The sequence below is a fragment of the Dermacentor andersoni genome, chromosome 6 (assembly GCF_023375885.2).
Source record: "Dermacentor andersoni chromosome 6, qqDerAnde1_hic_scaffold, whole genome shotgun sequence".
Taxonomy (NCBI): Eukaryota; Metazoa; Arthropoda; class Arachnida; order Ixodida; family Ixodidae; genus Dermacentor; species Dermacentor andersoni.
The window spans coordinates 161928805-161956072 of record NC_092819.1 but is presented as its reverse complement, the minus strand read 5'-3'; the positions used below and the strand labels follow the sequence as shown (position 1 = coordinate 161956072).

Sequence of the window (27268 nt, the reverse complement as noted above, 5' to 3'; positions counted from 1 at the left end):
TCGTAACTTCTTCACAAACACATGCACATGCAATGTATAGCGTACGGAAAATTAAAAACGAAAGAAAAACAAACTAGGAGGCAGAGAAATGTAGCACCATTACCAAATGAAAATTTATTTCATAGGAAAACCTTTTTATGGCATAGGAACTCCAAATGCGTTCAATTTCTGAGAGGGGCACGGATAGCATTCCGAGGAGGCGAGGATGAAAAACTGAGGACGAAAAAGAAAACTGCTAAAGTACTGCTCGTGGCACAGCATCCAATAAATCAAGTTTCCCGTCCTACAATGAAAGAGACGTGTAGCTGACACACATCGCTCACATTCTTTATTTTTGTGATATGCCGCCGCCTTTACTTTTACCGAGAATCATAAAATTCTGAAATCGTCTTTCACACCTACAGTTATATATGTGCGTGCCTATTTGCACACCATACACGTTTCTTAAAGTTGTCGCATGGTTCCTTATGCGGTCCATGAAAAAAATCTCAGTTAGTAGGGGTGCTGCGTATGTATGTTTCCTTTATTTCTGTGTGTACGCCGTACATATCCGCGTTTAAGAAACGCGCTTTAAGGCCAAACGAGGTGAGTATGTTTGCTAGTCATGCTTGCATTGCGTACGCTTTATATTTGCTTATGCTTACATGTTTGCTTGCAAATGCGCAATGCATGCTTTTTTTTAATTGTGTCACGCTCCTTCGTTTTGCAATGTTCTGAGTTTATCACGCCCAGGTAAAAGACTATTATACTTGGCACAAATTTCGTCAAGTGGTAAAATTATACACGTAGCCTTTTGCTAAGGTGTACTTCATAACGGGCTACGTACGTTCGTAAACTTTCTAATTTGATTTTCTTATCGCTCACGCTATACCATCGTCAAAATCATTATAAACCGAGCAGCGAAGATTATCTGCAGCGTGGCGCATAACTAGGCCAGACTCGCAGGAGTCTTTAACCTTACTAAATTGTCCAGGACAAGACAGTAATAGGTAGTTTTATTCCTTGCAGATATCCGAGGAGCCCGAAGATTTGCCGAATCCTAAGAAGTCGTTTCACCTTATATCCTTGGAATCCCTTGAGACCGCCATTCCAGATGTGAGCATAAAGAAAAAAAGACCTTGGCAGACATATGCCAATCTGATAAACTGGTGCATAAAATACACGTAGCTTGTATAATAAGCTTCATTTGGTAGCCATGGATAATTACTCTTCAAAGGATGTATTTGAGACTCCGATGAAGATTGCGTTTGAAGCTGTTCTCTTTATTAAAAAAATGATGTCTAACACGCCGTCACACACCACACAAAAACGCTTGTCCCCTTGACAGTCGCGCTTTAAGATCACACCGCTAAAGAACCACGTGTTCTGAAGGGTCAAACTGCGGGTTCGCGTTTAAAGCGTTTAGCTTTCATGGGGAAGTAACAATGGTTTCGCCGTGTTTGAGCGTTTCCGTGGGTCGCCGATTGGTAGAAAACGTAAAACCTGTTCCACACAGTGAAAGCTGTCAAAACAGCAACGCTGGTGGTCGTTTTCTCAACTTTGAACTCGTGTTTTGTGCGATTTTCATGAAAGTCTTTTGTCTCGTTTTCGTCATTTTGCTAGACTCGTGCTACAGCTCCGGATTGCGCACACTCTTCAATTGAGTGAGGTTATGATCAAGCCACAGTCTATCACACACCTTGCAGCTATGGCCGCACTCACTGTCGAGGAATTCTCTCTTGAACTGTCCATCGGCACCCTCTGTGGGAGGAAGTGCTCTTCATCGACGTCTCTGCTCTGCCTCCTACTCTCGAAGTCAGGGGTTAGCTTGCCTCTGCTGGCGCTTGGCTTGCGTTGCCTTCTCTTAAAAGGGGGGGGGGGGGAGGGGGGTTGGCTTGCTTCCACAAGCGCTTGACTTGCGGTTCCCGTTCGCGATCCTCTGCGGTAGCGGCTTCCCTCTGCTGGCATTTTGCTTGCGCTTGTCGTTCAAGAAGGCCGGGATATGCGCCACGTCGGCGCTGCCGCTCCCGTGCGAGATCCCACTGCCGCTCGCACCGACAGGAATCCGTGCGGCGAATGGGCGCGCGCTGGCAAAACACCTGCTCCTATACCCCTCTGTCCCCCTCCTCCGGCGTGCACTCTGATTGGTCCGCTGCTCCTCCTCCTCCACCCGACGGCGCGACCTCTGATTGGTTTGCACACATGCCGGAGGGGCCCCATGGATGGATGGATGGATGGATGTTATGAGCGTCCCCTTCGGAACGGGGCAGTGGGTTGCGCCACCAAGCTCTTTCTATTATACTGCCTAATGTCCTACCCAAGTTAAAGAAAAAAAATCAAAGACGAAGCATTATAAACTCTCACAACTACATTTTCTGACGCCCTAACGCGAACTTGCTTTTGTACATCTCCGTTTTCTGTCGTTTCCCTACTTCCACCGATCTTTCAATGGCCTCTTACTTATCTCTTACAATCTTGCTCTTACAATCTTCCAATCGCCCAACTGGTACGCTAAGTGCACCCTCTGGCGGTGAGCTCCGGCACCTGCGCCCCTGCGTCACACCGGACGCCGAAAGGCGAAGCTCGACTTAGAACAGCTCCCCTCTTTTAAAAAATTATGCCTGGCTCTGCTATTGGAAACACCAGAGACCAGTGCAGCTGGGGAAAGACCAATAAAATAGTGCCAAAACGCACACAAGGCTCACGAGTGACGGCAAGGAGTCCCTAAAGCTGGAACCGCATGGCGCGTTCTTCGCGAGCGAAAAACGCACGCACGAAAAAAGGGAGCGGCGCTTTCGCGTCGCGTTTTCCGGGTTGCTAGATAACATAACTTCCAACGACATGAATTGTCTCTGTTACCGCATACATAATATGCCCTTGAACTTACAGAACACTACAACAAAAATAATCTCAGTGTAATTAGACAGCGAAATTTTTGTCCGAAGTGTATTGTGGGGACTGCGTAGCCCATTTCGTTGCAGCGCCATAGCGCAGCACGTTTTGGGCGTAGGAGCCGCAGCGCGGCGAGGTCGCTTTCGAACTTCGCGCGCGTGGTCCACCGCTTTCCCTCTCTCTCGTTCCTCCGAGGGCGCCGAACGGCAGCGGGACCGTACACTTGCTGCTGTTCGCCCCCGAACGGTCCAGGGGCTCACCCGATTGGTCTGTTTGGGTGGGAACCCGCGTTACCTCTTTCCTGGCGACTCAAGCCGACCGAGGAGCGGAAACGCGGGGAGAAGCTCTCGGACAGCGAAATGGTGCGTACGCACTTCCGATTCTCCCGGTCATCCCTTTTGTTGGCCGGTCTTGCCGACGGTCCTCGACCCGAGGCGGTTGTATACCTATTCGCTGCTCCTGTTCTGAAGGCTAGGCCAAAGAGACGCGGCTCACTTGTCGTGCGCGGTCGTACTGCGCCGAGTCGTACTGCGTCGCACTCGGAGGCTACTACGAGCTGAAAGAACGTTGCCCTTGTAGCATGGTTGTTGGGAGCCATCCTCCCGTATAGCGGCGTGTTACGGTGTTTTTGAGATACTGAGTGTCACCCTTGACTTGCGGGAGCTTCTGCTCACGGGACCCCCGCTGATACGAGTGTAACAGCTATCCTGAACGCCAAGGTGGTCTTATATTAAACGCCTTCCTTGTACTCTGGGCCTTCTCCTTGCGGCGCTCTCTTTCGCTCCCAGAGGAGATCGAACGAGCGTCCGCATCGGCCACACGCTACACACGCGGCTGGGCTGATCGTCCGCCTGAGGGGCTCAAATCTTCGGACCCGTGCGGTGGTCTAGGTGACTCCCGGCGGAGCACCGCTATAGGCGGAGACCACAGTATTTATCAAGCTTAATTTCAAGCAGCAAGATTCTGTGCGAAACTGCGACTATGTACCTTCCCTATGCTGAGAGGCCGCTGCCTGTTTACAACTTCACATAGAAAATAGAGTGTCGGCCGCTTACTACCGAGCAGAAGAGGCGATTGCTACTATTAAGGGGGATGCTGAGGGTATCTGCTATAGCTCGCCAAGTCTGGTCACGTTTGATGTTCTCTTGTAATTGCGGTCAAGTACGTCCCACAGGACGCGACGCTTCTCCACTTGAGTTATTAGGGCCTCGTTGAAGGTTCCTTTGTTCATTTTAGGTGAACACGATGCGCGAATCAACACGGTGTGCGAAAGAAATCACGGTAGCACGCGCTTTCTTTGACGCACGCGCCAGTTCTGCCAAGAGAAAAAAAATTGCGCCAGAGAGGTTCCGTCGAGATGTCTAGAGTCACTGGAAAAAATTTGAGAGTACCGCAAAGGTCGGGATTTGACTGGCAACATTGAGCGGCTACCGCCATATACCTTCCAAGCCGACGGCGTCGCGGGAAGGCCGCCGTGTTGGAAGAGCTTGATATTCGGTGACACGTCGGGTTGAGTGTTTACTGAAGCACAAATACTTTGTGCCCGGAGATGATGGTTGCTAAGAACTAAAATAAAATGTTATGTTGTGCGAAGTAATGCAGCCGGTGGTTGTTTTGCACGCCGATCGTGTTTACTGCTGGAACTGTGCTACGATTGTGGGCAGCATCTTAGCGCTGCTATCGGGAGCTTATGCACGCGTTTTTTTTCCCCTTCCGCGGAGCGAGCTACGAAGGAAACATTTCGTCCCTTCGAGCCGGAATGAGGCAAGCTTGTGTTTTGGGCATGAACATTGTGGACCGCCGTCGGCTTCTATTGAATGTTTCCAAGCAGGACGAAACTAACACCTGACAGTGTCACAGGCACGTACGTTCATTGTATAATTTCACAAGCTAAATCGGATACATCTAATTTAGTTTGTAAACGGATACCGCACGTTCTCGATTCTGCAGGGCGACTTTGTCCGCCGTATACGCACGACACACTGCGACTGCCATGTGCGCACCGGTGTTTGGCCGTGATCGTAAGACTATCTGTGCACAGCAGGCGTAAAAAGCAACTTCGATGACCATTTTGCGCACTAAATCTTGTGGAAGGCCAATATGAGCCATTTGCTTGATTACAGCAACGTATATGTACTTCTGTACACTGATAATGAGCGAGGGTTTGCTACATTGCGATTTATGAACGCGGCTGTCTAGTGCGTTCATGAGCGACTACTCTTCTCAACTTATTTATGACTGTTTTCTTAGACTGCTAAGATTTGCTGCCTGTGTAAAAAAAAAAAAGCACGAACGCCCGCTGGTGACGTAGCACTTTCTTTTTCTCAGTTACATAGGCGATGTATAAAATTCTTGTGCTTTTAGAGCGGCGTATGTAACATGCATAGTGACAGAGTGAAACTAAAGCTACTCGGTGTTCTGTTGTTTTGTATTTCTTGTTTTGCATCAAGAACAACATTATTTGGGTATGCACCGTAGCATTTCAACATAAAACATAATATGTATGCTGACTTAGTTCATTGCATGTGCTCGGCTTACAAGCTCAAAATTTGAAGCATGTGTTGTGAATATCACCTGGCCATTGGTTTCAAGCTCGAAATGCGTATGTATAAATGAGCAAAGGATAAGTGGACAAAAGGAAGTATCATGGGCCTCGTATTGACCATGTTTTTATTGACTGCGATCGTCACGATCTGCGAAAAACAAGTGCCATATGGGTCGAGTGACTCGAGGCGAGAGCGCGCTCACGTGCGTGGAGAAATCATGCGAGTACCTGGTGCACGTGAGGACGCGGAATTCTCGCGCGACAAGTGTGCCTTCGCGTGCCACGAGCACGGAATAACCGCGTGTGTTGAGCAACAAACGCGTACACGTGTACCCGCGTCAAGAGTGCAAGACGTGAACGACCCCTGCAATGAACTCCTATTTTCGTAGCATCGCTAACACCGCGTGCACTTCGCTTAAATATCTTCGAAAACAGTGCCGAAAAGCACAAGCAAGGTGTACTTATACCTCGCACATGCGGGTGTTTTTTGTAGGCTTGAAGTTCTCCCGGCCGATTCTGTGTAACCACACAGAACGGCGCTCTCGGTCATTTTTCCCGGTCGGAATCTAGAAAAAAGTTTTTCCAGACTCAGTTCGGTTGCTGCATCCAAAAGCGCAGCAGCCAGGCATGATTTCCTTGCAGTCAACTGCGAGTGCGACAATCGGAACATACACACACACACACACACACACAAAAAAAAAAAAAAAAAAACGTAGGGCGCCTGCGCTGCCTGCGCTCTAACTCAGCCGGCCCGCCCGGCGCTTGGAAGGTATATGGCACCCCAGAGGTCACATGGTACGGTTGGGCCAATGAACCCGTCGGCGGCGCGGGGAAAACGAATGCGGTACTCTGAAATTTTTTCCAGTGACTCTAGAGATGTCCAGAGAGCAGGGCCATCTGGTGGCGAAACTAAAAACTAAAATGCCACGTGACCAAATGCCTCGTGATTTACCCGAACTCTGTTTGCACGACTGCTCAATGGAAACGCACTTGGTGCGGGCCGTCGCGTCGCGCCGGTTTTACTGGGTGAGGGCGTGATGCGAGAGTTTAGTTTCCGACGTCGGGGCGCCACTGCTCCAGGACGCTTTGCAGGAGGAAGAGTGCCCGAGCGGAGCAGAACCACTGGGTCTTATGCCCCGTTCACACTGAGACATTCGGCGTCTGGAGCGGCGCCCAGTTCGGCGGAACCCAGTTCGGCGGCGGCGAGATCCGCCGGAATAGCCCTTTCCGCGCCGATCGCTCCCGTACCGATTTTTGCGGCAGCTGCCGCCGGATTGCCTCGCCGCCGCGCGGCGCTGACCAATCGGGGACCGCGAAACAGAACTTCCAAAGATGGCGGCCGAGTCGCGCTCTTGCAGAGCTGGGCGAACCCACCAACGCCGCTGCCACCGTCTCTTCGGCGAATGCTTCTGCGCGTCATGCATCGCCAGAAAGGTGCTTGCCAACAGGCCGAGCAGTACTGCCTCTTCTTGCTCGGGGTTCATCATTGTCTTGGCGCAACGTAAACACACGAACTCGACGCGAGCGGAGACAACTGCGCAATTTCGAGCCGCGCGAACATCCGGGATATTCGGAGCTTGATTGGAGGTTAGCACTTTATGGGGCAGATGGCGCTGTATGTCTTTCCGGCGGCGCGGTCCGCAAGCAGTGTGAACTACGCGATTTTCGGCGGCAGGAGAATTCCATTCGCTGTAGACGCCGAATTCCTCAGTGTGAACGTACCATTACGCGTCGCAGCGGGTTTCTTTATGATATACGACTGCCCTACTGGATCTGCGCACGTGTGTGAGCGTGTACGGTGTGAACAGGCGTTTTAGCACAGACAGTGCCATGCCGCGCAACTGCTGTGTGCCGCTGTGCAACACAAACGCAAAGAAAGATCCGATATCATGAATTTCCGTGCGATCTTCAACGGGGGGCAACATGGTTGAAGAACATGGTTTCGCCATGGTTGGCGAAAGCAGCCGCAAAACTTCCCATTCAGGATGGTGAAACTTGTCTTGCCAGCTGCCATCTCATCTGCAGCCAGTGACCTCTCGAGTGAGCTTGAATTCATCACTATGTGGAGTGAGCTAGTAGCTGATATAGAGTTAGCACCAATTGCATACCTGGCCAGCTACGTTGCACGTGCATGTGAGGAAAAGGTACAGTTGTTTTACAAGTTTAAAAAAATGTATGAGGCTTGCATTTTGTTGGCTTTTGTTTAAGGGAATAATTCACACACAGACACACACAGATATATATATATATATATATATATATATATATATATATATATATATATATATATATATATACTGAAATATGTCTGTGGTTGATTTCATTACGAATATTGACACATGTACTTATCTTTATCGGGCGACCACGTTTCGCCGCCTAACAAATGTTATCGCCCAGTGCAGGACGCGACTGCATGTAAAAGGTTTCTGGAATGTTATAGATGGTTTCGTCCACTGTCTTTCACCCCAACTTGTGTAATCTGATTGCACGTATGCGCGATGGGAATAGTGAAGAACTTTGTGGAAGACACGTGGGTCCCAGCGCTTAATCTGGAACATTCGACGACTGATCTATAAAAGCAGACGCGCTTGACCCGCTGATCAGAGATTTTCGACGATCGCCGAGTGTGTTCGCTGCTATCGTTGTTCTTTGAGTATAGCCTGCTTTTGAGGGCCCAAGTTCGCCCAAGAAAACGCCAGTTTATATAATCACAGTTTGGCTTCCTTCTTCACCGTCACTACAACGTGACATCTGGTGGAGGTGCTTTACGTTCATGTACCGAACGCCCCCGACAAGCCATAATTCAAGCCCGGACCGCAAAGACAACACCAACGTCGTCCCGGAACATCGAGCCAGCCGCCGGCTACAGCAGCTGCTCCTGGAACACGGAATTCTACCAGAGTCGACCAAGAAGATCGTCCAGAGACGACCAAGAAGGCAGGCCCAATGGCAGCCTCAGTGGCCCCAATAGCTCTGCAGCAGCCCAGGGAGCCACCGACGTTCCACGGTTTCATATTTGAGGACCCGGAAAGCTGGCTGGAGACGTATGAGAGGGTCGCTACGTTTAACAGTTGGCAGAGCGACGACAAGCTGCGACATGTTTATTTCGCATTGGAAGACGCCGCCAGGACCTGGTTCGAGAATCGAGAAGCCACCTTAACGACCTGGGACCTGTTCAGATGCGGCTTCTTGCAAACGTTTACAAGCGTCGTGCGAAAAGGGCGAGCCCAAGCTCTACTAGAAAGCAGAGCACAGCTGCCAAATGAGACAATCGCGATCTTCATGCAGGAGATGGCCCGTCTATTCCGGCACGCCGACCCGGAAATGTCGGAGGAGAAAAAAGTCCGCTTCCTGATGCGGGGCGTTAAGCAAGAACTTTTCGCCGGACTTATTCGTAACCCACCGAAGACTGTTGCTGAGTTTTCTGCAGAGGCATCGACGATCGAGAAAAATCTGGAGAGGCGCACCCGGCAATATAACCACGAGGGGCTCAAGCCGCAGTACGCCATCCAAGGACTGGGTTCCGAAGACCTTCAAAAGACCATCAGGGCCATTGTGCGCGAAGAACTGCGCAAGGTCCTGCCTTCGTCGCAGCCTCAAATGACGTCGATCGCCGACATCGTGAAAGATGAGGCTCAGCGATCGCTTGGCGTTCCTGAGGTGCCACCTCAATTATCGCAACCCCAGCCAGAAGCGATGACCTACGCCGCCGTCGCACGCCGTCAAGGCCCCCCTCCGTGACCGCGCCAGGTCCCTCTAATGCCGCAATTCCGTCGACCACCGCCGCCGCCGCCGCCAACATGCCCACCCGTCACCCTGCGCCGCTATGCGAGGAAGATGGACATTTGGTGAGCCCCCGACCACCGCCCGCTCTGCTACCACTGCGGCGAAGCCGGCCATGTGTACCACCGATGCCCATACCGCGACCTGGGATTGCGAGGGTTCGCCGTCAACGCACCGCGCCCTCGGGTAGGTGAACACCCTCGTGACATCGCCGACTACCTCGCGGCTACTCAGTGGAGCCTTCGACGGCCGTCCCGGTCGCCGTCACCAGGCCGCTACCTGTCGCCGCAGCGCCGTCCATACACTGGCCCAGCAGGGGGCCGCTCTGCGAGCCCATATCCGGATAACTAAAAGCGGCAACCGATGAAGGTGTGGTTGCTGTTCGTCGAACTGACGAAGATTTTCCGCCGCCGACGAAGACGACGAAGAGACCATCTCGACGACATAATTACGACACGCCGCCGTCCCGTCGAAATCGGGAAGCCAAGACTACACCGACGAAAGATGACTTGACGACGCCACGTTCCAGCTTCAGTTCAACATGACGCAGCCGGGATCCGACGCCAAGACCTAACTGCAACGCCAGACAAAGAACCACCGATCTCGACGGCCACGCAGTTACCGCGAAGAAAGTTAAGAAGTTGAAGAAAGTTAAGACCGCATGGGAAGGCCCTCAAATTCGTACCGCTGGAGGACACGTAATTACGCCGACTGGAATCTGCACGGCAAGAATAACCATTCATGACCAGCCGTACCCTGCCACCTTCGTTATCCTCCAACAGTGTTCACGAGACGCCATTCTCGGTATGGGCTTCCTGAACCAACACGGCGCAATCATCGACCTGAAGTCGAAGTCAATAACGCTGTCGGAAGATAAAGCGATACCGCCGGAGAGCCCTCGTAGTCACCATGCCTTGAGTGTGCTCGAAGATCAAGTGAGCATCTCGCCTCGCTCCAGCATTGTTATTTCGGTCGGCACCGAAACACCCGCTGACGTAGAAGGCGTCATCGAAGGCAACTAATGTCTACTGCTAGACCGCGAAATTTGCATCGCAAGAGGGATCGCTCGACTGCATGGAGGGATCCCATGGAGGGAACTCCTGGCTGACAAACTTTAGCCAGGTGTTCAAGCATGTCAACAAGGGCATGACGATCGCGTACATCGAGAAAATTCTGGAAACCAGTAATGCGTTTGTCCTCTCGGATTCCTCCGCATTTACCCCGACGACCATGGTTCCAGAACCAGACTACGACATTATTCCAAGTCTCCCCGTGATTAAGCAACAGCAGCTCAGAAGTCTGCTCCGACGATACAAAGGCTTTTCGACGTCATCGAGGAGTCGACAAACACCAGTCGCCAAACATCGCATAATCACCGAGGAGTGCGCTCGACCACTCCGCCAGAGCCCTTACAGAGTTTCGCCGCGAGAACGTGAAGCTATAAGAGAACAAGTCGTCGAAATGCTGAAAGACGGCATCTTCCAGCCGTCGAAAAGCCCGTGGGCATCCCCTGTTATCCTGGTGAAGAAAAAGGACGGAACCCTACGTTTCTGCATCGATTATCGTCGTCTGAACAAGATCACGTAGAAGGACGTATACCCCCTCCAACGGATAGATGACGCATTGGATCGGCTCTGCAACGCTAAATACTTCTCGTCGAAGGACCTCAGGTCTGGCTATTGGCAAGTCGACGAAAGAGATCGCGAAAAGACCGCCTTCATCACCCCAGACGGCCTCTACGAGTTCAAGGTTATGCCATTTGGACTGTGCTCGGCGCCTGCAACGTTCCAGCGCGTTATGGACACGGTTTTAGCAGGATTGAAGTGGCAGACCTGTCTCGTTTACTTGGTTAACGTCGTTGTCTTCGCCGGAAATTTCGACGATCACCTTAGGCGGCTTGCAACAGTACTAGAGGCCATCAAGTCATCAGGGCTCACTCTGAAGCCAGAAAAGAGCCGCTTCGCTTACGATGAGCTTCTGTTCCTAGGCCGCGCCATCAGCAAGTCGGGAGTCCGCCCCGACCCGCAGAAGACAGCTGCCATCGCAAAGTTCCCGCAGCCCATCGACAAGAAGCCAGTGCGTAGATTTCTTGGCATGTGTGCCTACTATAGGCGATTTGTCAAAGACTTTTCACGCATCGCTGAGCCGCTGACACAGCTAACTAAATGTGACGTCGAGTTCAAGTGGGAAACGCCGCAGGCCGACGCATTTCAAGAACTCAAACGACGCATGCAGTCGCCGCCCGTGCACTCCTCGACGAGCACGCCGATACCGAAATCCGCACTGACGCCAGTAGCCTAGGCCTCGGTGCCGTCCTAGTCCTGAGAAAAGATGGATATGAACACGTGATAGCTTACGCTAGCCGGTCGTTGTCAAAAGCGGAAGGCAATTATTCTACAACGGAAAAGGTATGCCTCGCCAACATTTCGGCTACAGCGAAATTTTGCCCTCACCTATATGGCAAGCCATTGAAAGTGGTCAGCGACCATCACGCATCGTGTTGGCTAGCTAACTTAAAGGACCCTTCAGGACGGCTGGCGCGGTGGAGCCTCAGACTACAAGAATACGACATCACTGTAACATACAAGTCCGGACGAAAACACTCAGATGCCGAGTGCCTATCACGCGCCCCCATTGACCCGCCGCCGCAAGATGACGAGGATGACGACGCCTTCCTTGGAATAATAAGCGCGGAAGACTTTGCCGAACAACAACGAGGGGACCCGGAGCTAAAAGCCCCAATGAAGTATTTGGAAGGGCACACCGACGTTGTCCCTAGGGCATTTAGGCGTGGATTGTCTTCGTTCACGCTTCAAAACAATCTACTCGTGAAGAAGAACTTCTCACCAGTCCGCGCCAACTACCTTCTTGTTGTTCCATCGGCACTGCGTCCAGAAGTACTGCACGCCCTACATGACGATACGACCGCTGGGCACCTAGTTTTCTCCCGGACGCTATCGAGGATACATGAAAGGTATTACTGGCCGCACCTTACCGCCGATGTCGCCCGTTACGTCAGGACATGCCGAGACTGTCAGCGACGCAAGACACCACCGACAAGGCCAGCGGGACTACTACAGCCGATCAAGTCTCCTTACCGACCTTTTCAGCAGATCGGGATGGACTTGTTGGGACCGTTTCCGCCATCAACTTCCGGAAATACGTAGATCGTCTTGCCGAAGGACTATCTCACCCGTTTCGCTGAAACTAAAGCTCTCCCGAAAGGCAGCGCAGCCGAAGTGGCGAAATTTTTCGTCGAGAACACCCTGCTGCGACATGGTGCTCCAGAAGTCCTTATCACCGACAGAGGAGCGGCTTTTACAGCAGAGCTCACGCAAGCCATTCTGCAATACAGCCAGACAAGTCACAGGAGGACAACTGCCTACCATCCGTAGACGAATAGTCTCACGGAGCGCCTGAACAAGACCCTCGCCGACATGCTAGCAATGTACGTCGACGTCGAGCACAAGACGTGGGATACGGTCCTGCCGTACATAACGTTCGCTTACAAAATGGCGGTGCAAGAAACAACACATGTCACGCCATTTAAGCTGGTTTACGGCAGGAACCCGACGACGACGCTCGACGTCATTCTGCCGCACGTCACTGACGAGGAAAATCTTGACGTCGCTACCTATCTCCAGTGCGCCGAAGAAGCCCGACAGCTTGCCCGCCTGCGAATAAAGAACCAGCAGAGGACCGACAGCCGACACTACAACCTCCGACGACGCTTCGTCGAGTACCAGGCCGGCGACCGTGTTTGGGTATGGACCCCGATACGCCGACGAGGGCTCAGTGAGAAACTACTCCAACGCTATTTCGGACCCTACAAGGTCATCCGACGTATTGGCGCTCTGGACTATGAGGTCGTGCCAGACGGCATTTCGCATTCACAGCGGCGCCACGCACGATCTGAAGTGGTCCACGTGGTACGCCTTAAACCCTTTTACGGACGCTGACGAACTTCCTTATCTTTGTTGTTTTCTTTGCTACGAGTGCTTTTGTTTCTTACTTTCGTTTGTTTGCAGCATTGGGTCGATGCTTTTTAAGAGGGGGGTCATGACACGTGTGCTTATCTATATCAGGCGACCACGTTTCGCCGCCTAACAAATGTTATCGCACAGCGCAGGACGCGACTGCATGTAAAAGAAGTTTCTGGAATATTATCGATGGTTCCGTCCGCTGTCTTTCACCGCAACTTGTGTATTCTGATTGCACGTATGTGCGACGCGAATAGTGTAGAACTTTGTGGAAGACACGCGGGTCCTAGCCGGTAATCTGGAACATTCGACGACTGATCTATAAAAGCCGACGCGCTTGACCCGCTGATCAGATTTTCGACAATCGCAGAGTGTGTTCGCCGCTATCGTTGTTCTTAGAGTATAGCCTGCTTTTGAGGGCACAAGGTCACCCAATATAACGCCAGTTTCTATAATCACAGTTTGGCTTCCTTCGTCAGCGTCACTACCACGTGACAATATAATAGATTGTTCTTTTAGTACCGTTTTTCAAGCTAAATTATTATGCTCGTCTTCAGGTGGCTTGTAATTCCGGCAAACTCCTTCTTCAAGCCGCGAGGCCAGCTGAGGCAATTTATGGATTGATCCGCAACGTTGATGATGGATGGCTAAGGTACCCAACAATAGCAGCAGTTGGCCTGTGTAAGCTTGTATGCACCTTCGTCACCAAGGTTATGAAGTGCTCAGGCGTGAGATGAAACAGCAGGCTATGCAACACCTTGATGTCAGCACTACTTCCTCATTTCACACAATGTCCGGCGCTGACTTGTGAAAAAGAGGATCGCGACAACGTGCGCTGAGGACCTCTGCAGAGTATTTTAGAGCAAGCTCATGAGACTATTGTTGACGCACTGGGCTAGCAGCCTGAATTCGACCGTGGAAAAATTTTGCTTGTACATAAACCTCTCTCTAGGAAAGTTCTCCGCTTGTAACGCTTTCAGATTCTGTGTGCATTAACTTTGAAATGAAAAGAAAAACTGGACTCAACCTACTGACTTCTGGCTGTATTGTTTTCTTTTCGACTATTGATGAGTCTAGTAGTGCCCATTTGCAAGATATTTCCCGCATATACCCATGAACCGGCTGAACTATAATGAAGTACATTTCTGCATGTCCAGAAACGTAAAACAGCGTTAATCATCGGCTCTAATTGTGGACCAGACAGATCAGAGTTCCGACTTCTTAAAACGAGCATTTTTATGCTAACCAACTTATTATATGCAACAAGTTAATATGGCGGACAACCTGCTTCTTGTGCGTCGAAAGCGAGTTACTGAATAGGTGAACGCTCGAAGAAGCGCACCTAACATAGGTGACTTCCGACACAAACTGTCGCTGGCAACTGCAGCGACGCTGACGTATTGCTGTCAGTAGCAAATCGCCAGTTGGCATTACCATTCATATTTTTTGAAGCACCGCTACACAGCTCTTTATCGGAACAAATCAAGCGCTGACCGCGCGGCCGCGGCGGGCGGAGAGCACAGCTCTCCCCCACAACTCTCCCGCAGCAGTGGCGCTGCGGTGGTGGCGATGGAAACTAGGTGCGTCACGCCTCTCTCGGTGACGCGACGGGCCGCACCAAGTGCGTTCCATTGAGCGGCCGTGCTGTTTGGCGCAACGTTAGTAGACCAGCTTCAGTTTTGAAACTCGGTGTCGTTGCGCGGAACCGCCACCAGCCCGCGCCTTTGTGGCGCTGCAGTCGCGCCCAGCTTCACTAGCCGGATACGCGGGGGGGGGGGGGGGGGGGGGGGGTAGACTAAGCTCGCGGTGCAGCGTTGGTGTTTTCTGTGGTTCATTGTTGACGGCCAATTTCAGCAAGCCTGTCATCCGCGAAATTGTAGCCTTCGCCAAGTTGCCGGCGTGCTGCGCACCTGGCTGCATAGGCGGCTATCGGAACGATGTCGATAGTTCGGCGCGCCACTTTTTCTGTGCTCACAGCAATACGACGTTTTGCTCGGTGTGGAACAGAGCGATTCCTCGTGCCCACCGAGAACTCTGCGAAATCCACGGCACGCACTCGTGCCACTGCTCCCGCGTTCGTCGTCGTCGTCTTCCACAGCTGGCTGTGTTGCCGTTGATCATTCCAGCGTAGTATTTCACTTCACTTGTGTCGTCGTAATGGTGATGCCGCGTTTCGGGGGTATGAGTCATTGCTTAAGGGAGTATAGGCCACTCATTGTCTTACGTAACGGATAGATTTAATCTTGAAAAAGCAAAAAACGGCCGTGGCTTAGCTTGGTTAAGCCTGGTGATTGCGAAGCAATAGTGTGTCGCCGAGCTGCATACTGGGCACGCCGCTTAGAAAGTCGTTCTTCTCGTTCTTCTTCCGTTTCCGTAGCTCGCTGATGCTTCCTCTTTGCATTCTGCCGAGCTGCCTTGTTCGGGAGTTAGGCCGCCTTCAAGAGTGGAACGCGATAGCGTTATCGCACCCCGTTCGCACCGCCTACTCAAACGCGCTACGCCAGCCAAACGTCGCGATCGGCAAAGATAGCCGGGCCCCGACGCGTCATGAAGGCGGACGCGATCATGGGGCGAGTGGTGCGCTACGTGTCGGGGCAGCTCCGTACATTGCGAGGAGGGTGTCTTCTGTGTTTGCCCCAAGATGGCTCTGCGTGCGCGCAGAGCGCACAAGAAATGTAGTGGAAAGGTACTTCGCTACTCGTGAAACTGCGACTTCTGTAAGTTACGTGGTCATAATTACCGATATATACCGTAGTGTAACTATCTGCGGCACGTTTCTAAGGCAACACCGCATTCACTAGAGGCGATTTTGTCCCGTTATGAAGTAGCGAAATCGTGGCTGAGTGGTAGCGTCTCCGTTTCACACTCCGGAGACCGTGGTTCGATTCCCACCAGCCCAGCTTACAAGATGTAGTTTATTTATGAAATGACGTTATTTATGTGACGTCACTCTAGGTCACGTGGTGTGACGTCACGCAGCGAGGTCACGCTAAAGGTCAATGGTGCCTACCACCGCCTCGCCACGGAACGGGCTGAAGTGCGACCTAAAGTAGTATATTTCGCAATAAAATTAATTTCGAAGAATCACAAGCGGCAAATGGCAGGCGAAGGCATGCTAACCATGCCGCCGAGCAAACTCGAGACATCGAGCGCAAGCGACAACGGCGGACTGCGGGCATACCGTCAGTGACATCGTTCTCTCCGTCGCAGCCGACGGTGTGTGTAGCCTCGTAATTGATAAATACTTTAATGAACTCTCGGGATTAATCCAGGGATAAACGCAGGGGCCGCACGTTTCAACTTCGCTGGTTAACCATCTTCGCGAAGTGGAAGAGCCGACGGTCTTTTTTTTAAATTTTTCTTTTATTTTTTGTAGCTTGTCTGGTCATAGACCGACCTTTCTTCTTGTAGCGTTTCTTTGGCGTGGTGCGAAGTTTGGGGGGGGGGGGGTGAAGATCATCCTACAATCACGCACTTTGGCCAGATCTTCAGCCTCCTGAGCCTAAACTGCGCGAAACGTTAAGACGACAGGAAGAAGCTCACAATTAGAAACGCAGCTTCTGCGCTTCGCTGTATGCGTTTCTTCCTTTCGTGCAGGTTACCCTTCTTTCAGTAAGAACCAACTCGCCCGATAAATCTTATTTCTGTAGGTGGATACCGCTTTCTCGTGGCATAACTAATTCGGACAGCGGAGAACGCCAGCGAGTGTGAAACACGCGCAAACTGCCCGTCCGCACAAGCTCAAGGCTGCGGCGAGGCGTCTGAAGTGGAGCTGGTGGAGCTCGATTAAGCTCGATGGAACGGCGCTGCCATCTGGCGGCTGTTACAGAAGTGGCGACAGCGGCTGTAAGCGCGCGGGCGGAGAGTTTCAGGACTGAAGCTAGTCTAGTAACGTTGGTTTGGCGGACGTGCCGCGCGACGCGTTTTTTTTTTTTTTTTTCTACTCCGAGCAGCAGCACGCAGTGGCGCGATTTCGTGACGGATCATGCTGGGCACGCGCCAAATGACGCACGCTTCCCACCATCCGCGCGTCAATCACGCCTGAAATCGTGCCATGCGGTTCCGCCTTAAAGCATGGGATACATGGAGCGAAAAACCGGCGTCCAGGCGGCGAAAAACGCCCGGCGTCGAACGCTCGCGCCTCGGCGTCCAAAAATTTGACTCCCGCCGGCTATCCGGACTGATCGGAAAAACCGACGCCCGGCGATCGACGCCGGCGGAAGTGGCGGGAGTGCCTCTCGCGCTCAACAGGCGTCGTGACGATCGATCTCCCACCGACTTCCGGCAGCCGCTGAAAGTTTTTGCGCGTGTTTTTCCCTTTTGAGTTGGTACCTCCGTCGAGCGTCCGTCGCGCGGATGGCGCGGCCGCGCTGGAGTGACAGAATGTGGTTTGTTTGCGCTTGTTTGGCCGCGCCGGAGAACTCCCATGGAAATGTTGAAATGCTGTCTTCCCTGAGGTGCATTTCAGGATATTAATTTTCCAACAGCAGCTACCGAAAAAAAAAACTGCGTTGCTGAAAAGCAAGATGTTTTGTCCCGGAACCGGCGCGGCGGCCCGTCGCCTGAGCAAGCCCCTTTGCCTACAACAGCGTCAAATCGCGCGAGAGCTCGTGCGCTCGATGCTTCCTTTTTCTAGCAGGAAAATCTTATTATTCTTATTATTATATTTCTTATTATTGCCTTTTTAGGGGGGGGGGGGGGGCGCCCATATGGGCTTGGGTATAGAGGACGAAACGGTTTCTCTTTCGCGGCGCCCGAAGCTGTTTATTTTTTTATGCGAAGCATATTAGTAGAGCTCAACCCAGCTCCTCAGGCACGGCGGTGACGCCTTCAATACCACGTGACACCGTGACGTCACGACAGAGGAGAAACGGGGCTCCAACTCGCGCCATCGCACGCGGCGTCGCCTTCAAGGCTGACCACGTGACACCGTGACGTCACGACAGAGGAGAAACGGGGCTCCAACTCGCGCCGTCGCTCACGGCGTCGCGGCGGTATATAAGCAGCTGCGCTTGTTTCTAGGTGGCTTTGGCTCAACTCTTGCAAGATGGGCTGGGTGGGAATCGAACCAGGGTCTCCGGAGTGTGAGACGGAGACGTTACCACTGAGCCACGAGTCATCATCATCATCAGCCTAGTTACGCCCACTGCAGGGCAAAGGCCTCTCCCATACTTCTCCAACTACCCCGATTATGTACTAAATGTGGCCATGTTGTCCCTGCAAACGTCTTAATGTCATCCGCCCACCTAACTTTCTGCCGCCCCCTGCTACGCTTCCCTTCCCTTGGAATCCAGTCCGTAACTCTTAGTGACCATCGGTTATCTTCCCTCCTCATTACATGTCCGGCCCATGCCCATTTCTTTTTCTTGATTTCAACTAAGATGTCGTTTACCCGCGTTTGTTGCCTCACCCAATCTGCTCTTTTCTTATCCCTTAACGTTACACCCATCATTCTTCTTTCCATAGCTCGTTGCGTCGTCCTCAATTTCAGCAGAACCCTTTTCGTAAGCCTCCAGGTTTCTGCCCCATATGTGAGTACTGGTAACACACAGCTGTTGTACACTTTCCTTTTGAGGGATAGTGGCAACCTGCTGTTCATGATTTGAGAATGCCTGCCAAACGCACCCCAACCCATTCTTATTCTTCTGGTTATTTCAGTCTCATGATCCGGATCCGTGGTCACTACCTGCCCTAAGTAGATGTATTCCCTTACCACTTCCAGTGCTTCGCTACCTATCGTAAACTGCTGTTCTCTTCCGAGACTGTTAAACAATACTTTAGTTTTCTGCAGATTAATTTTCAGACCCACCCTTCTGCTTTGCCTCTCCAGGTCAGTGAGCATGCATTGCAATTGGTCTCCTGAGTTACTAAGCAAGGCAATATCATCAGCGAATCGCAAGTTGCTAAGGTATTCTCCATCAACATTTATCCCCAATTCTTCCCACTCCAGGCCTCTGAATACCTCCTGTAAACATGCTTTGAATAGCATTGGAGATATCGTATCTCCCTGTCTGACGCCTTTCTTTATAGGGATTTTGTTGCTTTCTTTGTGGAGGACTACGGTGGCTGTGGAGCCGCTATATATATCTTCCAGTATTTTTACATATGGCTCATCTACACCCTGATTCCGTAATGCCTCCATGACTGCTGAGGTTTCGACTGAATCAAACGCTTTCTCGTAATCAATGAAAGCTATATATAAGGGTTGGTTATATTCTGCACATTTCTCTATCACTTGATTGATAGTGTGAATATGGTCTATTGTTGAGTAGCCTTTACGGAATCCTGCCTGGTCCTTTGGTCGACAGAAGTCTAAGGTGTTCCTGATTCTATTTGCGATTACCTTAGTAAATACTTTGTAGACAACGGACAGTAAGCTGATCGGTCTATAATTTTTCAAGTCTTTGGCGTCCCCTTTCTTATGGATTAGGATTATGTTAGCGTTCTTCCAAGATTCCGGTACGCTCGAGGTTATGAGGCATTGCGTATACAGGGTGGCCAGTTTCTCTAGAACAATCTGACCAGCAATCTTCAACAAATCTGCTGTTACCTGATCCTCCCCAGCTGCCTTCCCCCTTTGCATAGCTCCTAAGGCTTTCTTTACTTCTTCTGGCATTACCTGTGGGATTTCGAATTCCTCTAGGCTATTTTCTCTTCCACTATCGTCGTGGGTGCCACGTGACACCGTGACGTCACGACAGAGGAGAAACGGGGCTCCAACTCGCGCCGTCGCACGCGGCGTCGCCTTCAAGGCTGACCACGTGACACCGTGACGTCACAACAGAGGAGAAACGGGGCTCCAACTCGCGCCGTCGCGAGTTGGAGCCACGAGTACGATGCTTCGAAGCGGTACAAAAGCGCCTCTAGTGAATGCGGTGTTGCCTTAGAAACGAGCTGTTTCTAAGGCTCAGGCGTGCGTCGCTTGCTCAGGCGCACATTTCGTTGCCGCGCCGAACGCTGCGTTGCTCGACGGTCACCGCGTCCAATGCGGTGCGCGTAGTCGCTGCGCCGTAGCCCATTGTCTTACACCCCTTGGCGGGTCGACGGGAACGCTATCGCGTTCCACTCTTGAAGGCGAAGCAGAGTAACGCATGAGTTGTTTCTTCGTCTAGCCGAACCAAATATAGCCAAGCAGCAGCAGTTCACCAGGCTAAACAGTGGTTCAACAACTAAAATAAAGGCTAGTATGCTTCGCATCCTGGGCTTAACCTTGGCTAAGCCACAGCCATTTTTCTTTTCCGCTCTCGGCACGCTTGCTCGTAAAGTTTGGTATTGTGCTTCTTCGGTTAGAAATCACCCTGCTCAACTACACCCAAAGTCCGTTGTGCTCGAATGCCTCGAGGAAAAGGAGGGACGACATATTACAGTTAGAAGCCGACCATGCCTGGTCTCCTGGCTGTTTGCATCTGTGTGGGCCCATAAAGTTTCCTACAAAAATTACTAGAGGAAACTCTGGCGCTGCAGTCGTTGTCCTACCATGGGAATGATGGGAAGTACATGGATTTGTCGGATCTTCGTGCTTGTGGATTCAGACGTTCTTGTGGCTTTGTATATTACGCTATATAAATCTTATTGTCGTATATTTCGGCGCAATCTATATTCTTCGAAGTGCAGAAGACGCCGGGAACGCCTACAATTGCTATTAATTGCAACGATTGTGCTTGTCCAGCTGGCCAAATCGAAACGCGCCAAAGTCTCAAGGCACTGGCATACGCGCGATAAATTCATAAAAGCGTTTCATTCGCTTGTCGATATATGCGTCCGTGGCTTAATGGTTTCAATATGAGGCTTCTGTGCTGGAGTCCCTGTGTTCGAATGCATCAGTCCCTGTGTTCGAACATCATTAAAATTGCCCGACGGCAGGATTCGAACACAGGGACTCTAGCACAGTAGCCTGATATTGAAATCATTAACCCACGGACGCATGTATCCGCAAGTGAATGAAACGCCCTTATCAATTTATCGCGGGCATGCCAGTGCCTTGAGACGCTTGGCGCGTTTCGATTTGGCCACCTGGACAAGCTCAATCGTTGGAATAGCAATTGTACGCGTTCCCGGCGTCTTCTGCACTTCGAAGAATATAGATTGCGCAGAAATATGCGACAATAAGATTTATATAGGGTAATATACAAAGCCACAAGAACGTCTGAATCCACAAGCACGAAGCTCAGACAAATCCATGTACTTCCCATCATTCCCATGGTAGGGCAACGACTGCAGCGCCAGAGTTGCCTCTAGTAGTTTTTGCAGAAAACTCTATGATCGCAGGTGACCGCTCACTCAACGTAGCCAGACCCGCCAGACGGCGCAAAGCCAGCCCGCTAAAATGCTTGCAACTAAGTGAAATGTGTAGAAATCGTTCGTAAGCGCCTCTATGAAACTTTTTTCGAAGTTGTTTAGTCAGTAACAATAAATAATACAATAAAAATCCTGCTTATTCCTTTTTTGTTATCCAGAAACACATTCGCAAAGTTTGGCAACAATGCTGCTGGCACGCGGCGGCGTCAGCCCGTTTGTCGCTGAATGTAAGCGAAGTCAGCGAACCACCGGCGTCGTCCCACCGCGTCTATTTCTGCCGCGCAATGTTCGCCGTGAAAGAACGCTCCATGTATCCCGGGCTTAAGGCGTCCGCCAAAGGCGTCTACAGCGGCGTCCACGATTCGCGTCGCCAACGCCGTGGGTGACGCCCCGGTTGTTTCCACTCTGTACAAAGCGCCGGGCGAGCAGGGCTTTGAGGCACCCTAGAAGCCGCCGGAGTAGAACGCCCAACCTCCGTCACCTGACCCCCCTGCCTCACGTCCCACAGGAGAGGGCACGCATCCGGGCTGCGTTCCTCGCTCGCGTGCGCGCTGCTCCTTAACCTGCACTAGGCTCCCTGGTAGGGTGTATAAGCGCGACTGAACGAGGACGCAGAAAGAAACAGATACACAGACACAGCGCTTCACTTTCAGCTATAGCTTTTATTTTCCCATGCATCGATAAATATATACTGTACGAGCGGAAACAAACGTGACAGCAAAAATGAACATTCAGGGGTGCATTTCGATGAACCGTACACGTGTGCAAGGCATGGGGAAACATGTATGGTAGTGGTTGCAAAGCTAAACCCAGCAATCGTATCTCCTTTTCAGATAGCGATACCGAAAGCTTGCTTATGCATTTTTCCTAACCACGCACTTTTCCTCTAATTTTGCCACCTCGTGGGCCTCCACAATCGCCCTCGTCATCCTGCTATGAGCCCTATACAGAATGGAAGTACTTTCAAACATGTGCTTGCAGGAACAATCTCGGCAGTGAATACCCAAATGACCCGAGATTACCGTAGTGACGTTATATCGATTCTCTTTTAATGTTTCATTGGTGCATCTGCCGGTTTGACCAACCTACGTACTTCCGCATGAAAGTGGAATGGCATAGAAAACGTTATGAGTACAGGTTACAAATTGTTTGCGATGTTGATTAGAACATGCGTGCCTTTTGTTATTCTCTCTTTAACCTGTTTTCATAGCTTCTGTAGACGCTCAGGGGCAGAGAAAACCACGTCCACCCCCGATTTCGCTGCTATTCTTCTGAGATTATGTGAAATGCAACGAATGTAAGGTACCACAGCAACTTTGTTTGCTCTAGCATTTGCACTGCTTCCGTTCGACGCGTTTTTGCACTTCCTACTGAAGCCATTCGCGACAACGGATAGCATACGCATCGGTTAACCAGAATCTGCCAGGCGCTTGGCCTGATCTCTGAAACTGGCTTCCATATTGTGGTGACATGACTTCGTCAGAGAATTGTTGAAACAAGATTTTACTACTGCATGTTTCAACAGCGAACTCTTAGCAGCCAACTCTTACTGCATCGTGTTTCAACAATTCTCAACAATTTTCAACAATTCGTAAAAGAAAAAAAAAACACGGCTTCGGGCGCCGCGAACGAGAAACCGTTTCGTCTTCTATACCCAAGCACATATGGGCGCCACACCCCCTCCCCATTAAAAAGGCAATAATAAGAAAAGCAGTACAATGCACACACTATTTTGCTGCTAGAAAAAAAAGAAGCATCGAGCGCACGAGCTCCCGCGCGCCTTGATGCTGTTGTGGGCAAAGGGGTTTGCTCACGCGACGGGCCGCCGCGCAGGTTTCGGGAAAAAACCTCTTGCTTTTGAACAACGCAGTTCTATTTTTTTTTTCGCTCACTGCTGTTGGAAAATTAATATCCTGAGAAGCACCACAATGAAGACAGCATTTCAACATTTCCATGGGAGTTCTCCGGCGCGGCCAAACAAGCGCAAACACCTATATTCTGTCACTCCAGCGCGGCCGCGCCATCCGCGCGACGGACGCTTCGACGGAGGTACCAGCTCAAAAGGAAAAACGCACAAAGACGTTCAGCGCCTGCCGGAAGTCTTATCAAGGACATTCTAGCAGTTCTTGCATTATAATTTTACATGTGAACATGTTTACTGGTAAAGAAGTCATCGTTGAGCCTGCAATCGTTTTTGCTGCGAAATAATAACAGTGAGAACTCTTACTGCAGTGTACAAGAGACAAGAGCGGTTTCTCTAAAAGCAGGTATACGAGGCGTGTTTTCCTAATTAGAAATGTAGTGTTTATATACTGCCTGAATAACACAGACTAATTTTATTGCTTTACCTACATTATCCGTAGAGGTAGATATTATTGTATATTAAATAAAAGTGCATATTTCTGTAACAAAATTGTACTACCTATTCTTTAACTAATTATTCATGACACATATTCCCATTTAAATATTCTAGCCGCTATTATTTGAAAAGGCATATGTACTCAGAACGAATTCTGAGGATGGTATCAGTTTAGAGATATGTGGCCTTCAAAGTGCAGCAGAAATTTAGCGTAAACGTGCCAGCTATTTTTTTTACGAAACGCCACTCTATAGTACAGAACGAGAATTACTGGAAGAAAATTGTATTTTGTCGCACAACAAGGGATTGAACATTTCGAAACTTATGTCATCCGGAGAATTCATTCGACTTGGATACATCTTCCGAACACACCTGATGCAGTTCTTAAGTCGTAATATAAGCAACAACAAAATTATTTACAAAAGTAAATATTGAAATAATGTTACTCGATTGTGTATTTCAGTTTCTATAGCAATTTATTTCTGTCTGTTCGAGTAAACCAGTCCACGGACTTTGAAACTCTATACATTAACGGCTTCTTCATGAAAGAGCGATCTGCTCTCTTCGTTCCTAGACGATAGTGAATCGCACATCGTCATTCTTACAGAAACATGGTTGAATCCTAACATTACAGACGATGAAATTATTCCCGATGGGCATTCATATAACGTATACAGGCCTGATCGTATTGATAAAAGAGGCGGCGGCGTCCTTCTAGGAATAAGGAGGGCGTTAACATCATACTCGGTTAATACCGATTCCAATCCCAAATTTGTCTGGACAGCTTGTTTGATATCTTCCGTTAAGTTATTGATGGGCGCTTGTTACCCTCCGTCAGATTCTGGTGATTCGTTCGTTAATGAGCTGCGCATCAGTATTACTAAGGCAACTGAGCTGTGTCCTACTGATAGCATCTATCTCATTGGACATTTTAATTACGCCTTAATCAACTGGGCTCAACCATCATCATCTTGTTATATTTCAAGAGAATTCTGTAGCTGCACGCTTGATTCCAACTTGATTCAAGTCATTAAGCGACCCACCCGTGAGACCAATATATTAGATCTAATACTTGCAGCAGCACCAGAAACGATAAAAGAGATAAGGTACTTGGATGGATTCAGTGATTATCTTTTACTTCAGCTAAATTTAGACATTCCAGTTCCGTTTATGGGCTATATGACGCAGACAGTTTACGATTACAATAAAGCTAACTTCACAGACATCAACAGAGAACTTGAAACCTTCTTTTACCATCAATTTCTACCTTCATTTAACAGCTGAGGCAGTGATGAAAACTGGAAACTCTTTAGCGATAGGGTTTCATCTTTGGTCAGCCAGTACGGCCTTTTAATCCCAATAACTAAAGGTAATCCTAACCCTTGGTTCACTAGGAAGATTAAGCAACTAAGGAACCAAAAAAGTGGTCATACCAGACTGCCGAGCGTGCGGGTGCACGTTCAGCTTGGGACAGATACAACGTCTGTCTGAAATCCTATCACATTGCCTTATACGCTGCGAAAGAAAAATACTTTGCACATGATCTCCCATCACTTAGAAACTAATCCTAAAATCTTTTGGAAGCAAATACGCCCTGATCACGACACGAGTTTCGTTAACCTACGAAGTAACAACACTCCCATCCTAGACACTGAGCACCCCCAAATATTCAACACCTTCTTATTATCTATGTTGACTTTAGACGTTCACTCTAATCTTCCTGAAGTTCCCGATCTTGATTACCACTATATGACGCGCATTGAAATAACTGAAGAAGGCATCAAGTGCGTCATAAATAACCTTAAAGTATCTACTTCAGCCGGTATCGATTGCATTAATTCTAAAATAATTAAAAAATAGCATTTCAGTGTCTTGTATATTTTTGTCACACATATTTCAGCAATGCTTAACTACTGGAATAGTACTATCTGACTGGAAGATAGCTGAAGTAATTCCCATAGTTTAAACTGGAAACAGAACCTCACCTGAAAATGACCGTCTGGTCAGCAGATTTATTCTCTTACGTGCATTTGCTTCAAAATGCTAGAACATATAATCGCATCTAATGGTTTCAGTCATCTGGAGCACAATCATTTTTTTGCGCTAATCAACATGGGTTTAGAAAGAATCATTCCGTCGAAAGACAGTTATTCGAACTAACGACTGACTTGCATTTTAATATAAACGATAACCTACAAACTGATTGTATATTTCTTTACTTCGGCAGTGCAGCGTAGTCGGTGCATTATTATTTTTTATTTATATAAATGATCTACCTAATAACATTTCTTCCTGTATTTGAATTTTCGCGGATGATTGCATCATCTACCATCTTAAGTTTGCTAATGACCACCTGGCACTCCAATCCGATCTTCATCTTATCAAAGAGGGGTGCCAAATGGATAATGACCCTTAACGTTTCGAAATGTAAAGTGATCTAATTCAGCATCAAACATAACAATTCTAGTTATGCATACCATACTCTATATGACTTACTGTCTCACGTCTCCCATTACAAATATCTCGGTGTTCATCGTGTCTTTCATTGTTGTTTCATATCGCATCCATTTGCACCGTCCTGTCTAAATATTTACTTACGCCGTAACCTCAGAAGTTCCCCTGCTAATATTCTCAAACTAGCCTCTTACATTTGTTCACCCACAGCATTAGTTTGCTTCTTCCATTTTGTCTCCGTGGTCTCATAACAACATGGTCACTACTTTAAATTCCTTCAAAATAGGGCAGCACGATTCATCTCAAGAAACTACCATTCAAGCGTCACTCAGATTAAAACAGATTTTTTTCTCCAATCTTTAGGCACACGCCGGGACATCGCGCTGCGAACAATATTTCACGAGTATGTACACTCCAATGGATCATGTTCCTTTCAGCTCGACGTCCCATCCCGGACGTCCAAAAGATTGCACAATCATTTGAGTCTTACGCGGATCTATGGTGATACTTTAGCTTTTAGTTCATCTGCACTTCCACGAGCCACCAGGTTATAGAATAATCTACCAAACAACATCGCATCTCTGTCTAGTCCTGATACATTTAATCACCAACTTATTACACATCTCACTGAGGCCGTCGTTTAGCGTGTTTGAGTTCATGTTTATTCATGTTTCATATTCGTGTTTCATATTCATGTTTTAGTTCATATTTCGATATTCAGCGTTTCGTTTCCCCTTTTGCTATAACACGCTTGATGAATTGCGCACTTATTCATGCTCTATGCGCTTTTTGTGTTATCATATGCTTTAAACTACGTACTATATTTTTTCTCGTTATTTCCGCATTGCTTGGTCTCATCTTCATTACTGCTAATATGTGCGCAAATTTTATTTACCACGTATTGTACTTCCTCTTTTTCATCTGGTTGTGTACGTAGTGTCGGGATTTTTCGGCCCCTCCCTCCTAACGCAATGGCCT

At 49.4% G+C, this 27268-nt stretch overlaps 1 protein-coding gene across 1 annotated transcript in view; it reads left to right on the top strand.

Moving 5' to 3' along the window:
• LOC140219130 (neprilysin-1-like) overlaps nt 1-27268 on the top strand; it is a 169714-nt gene that overhangs the window by 138177 nt on the left and 4269 nt on the right. The window contains exon 8 of the mRNA XM_072289020.1: nt 1009-1095. Within this exon, the coding sequence (XP_072145121.1) occupies nt 1009-1095 (87 nt within the window). The remainder of the gene's footprint in view (nt 1-1008; nt 1096-27268) is intronic.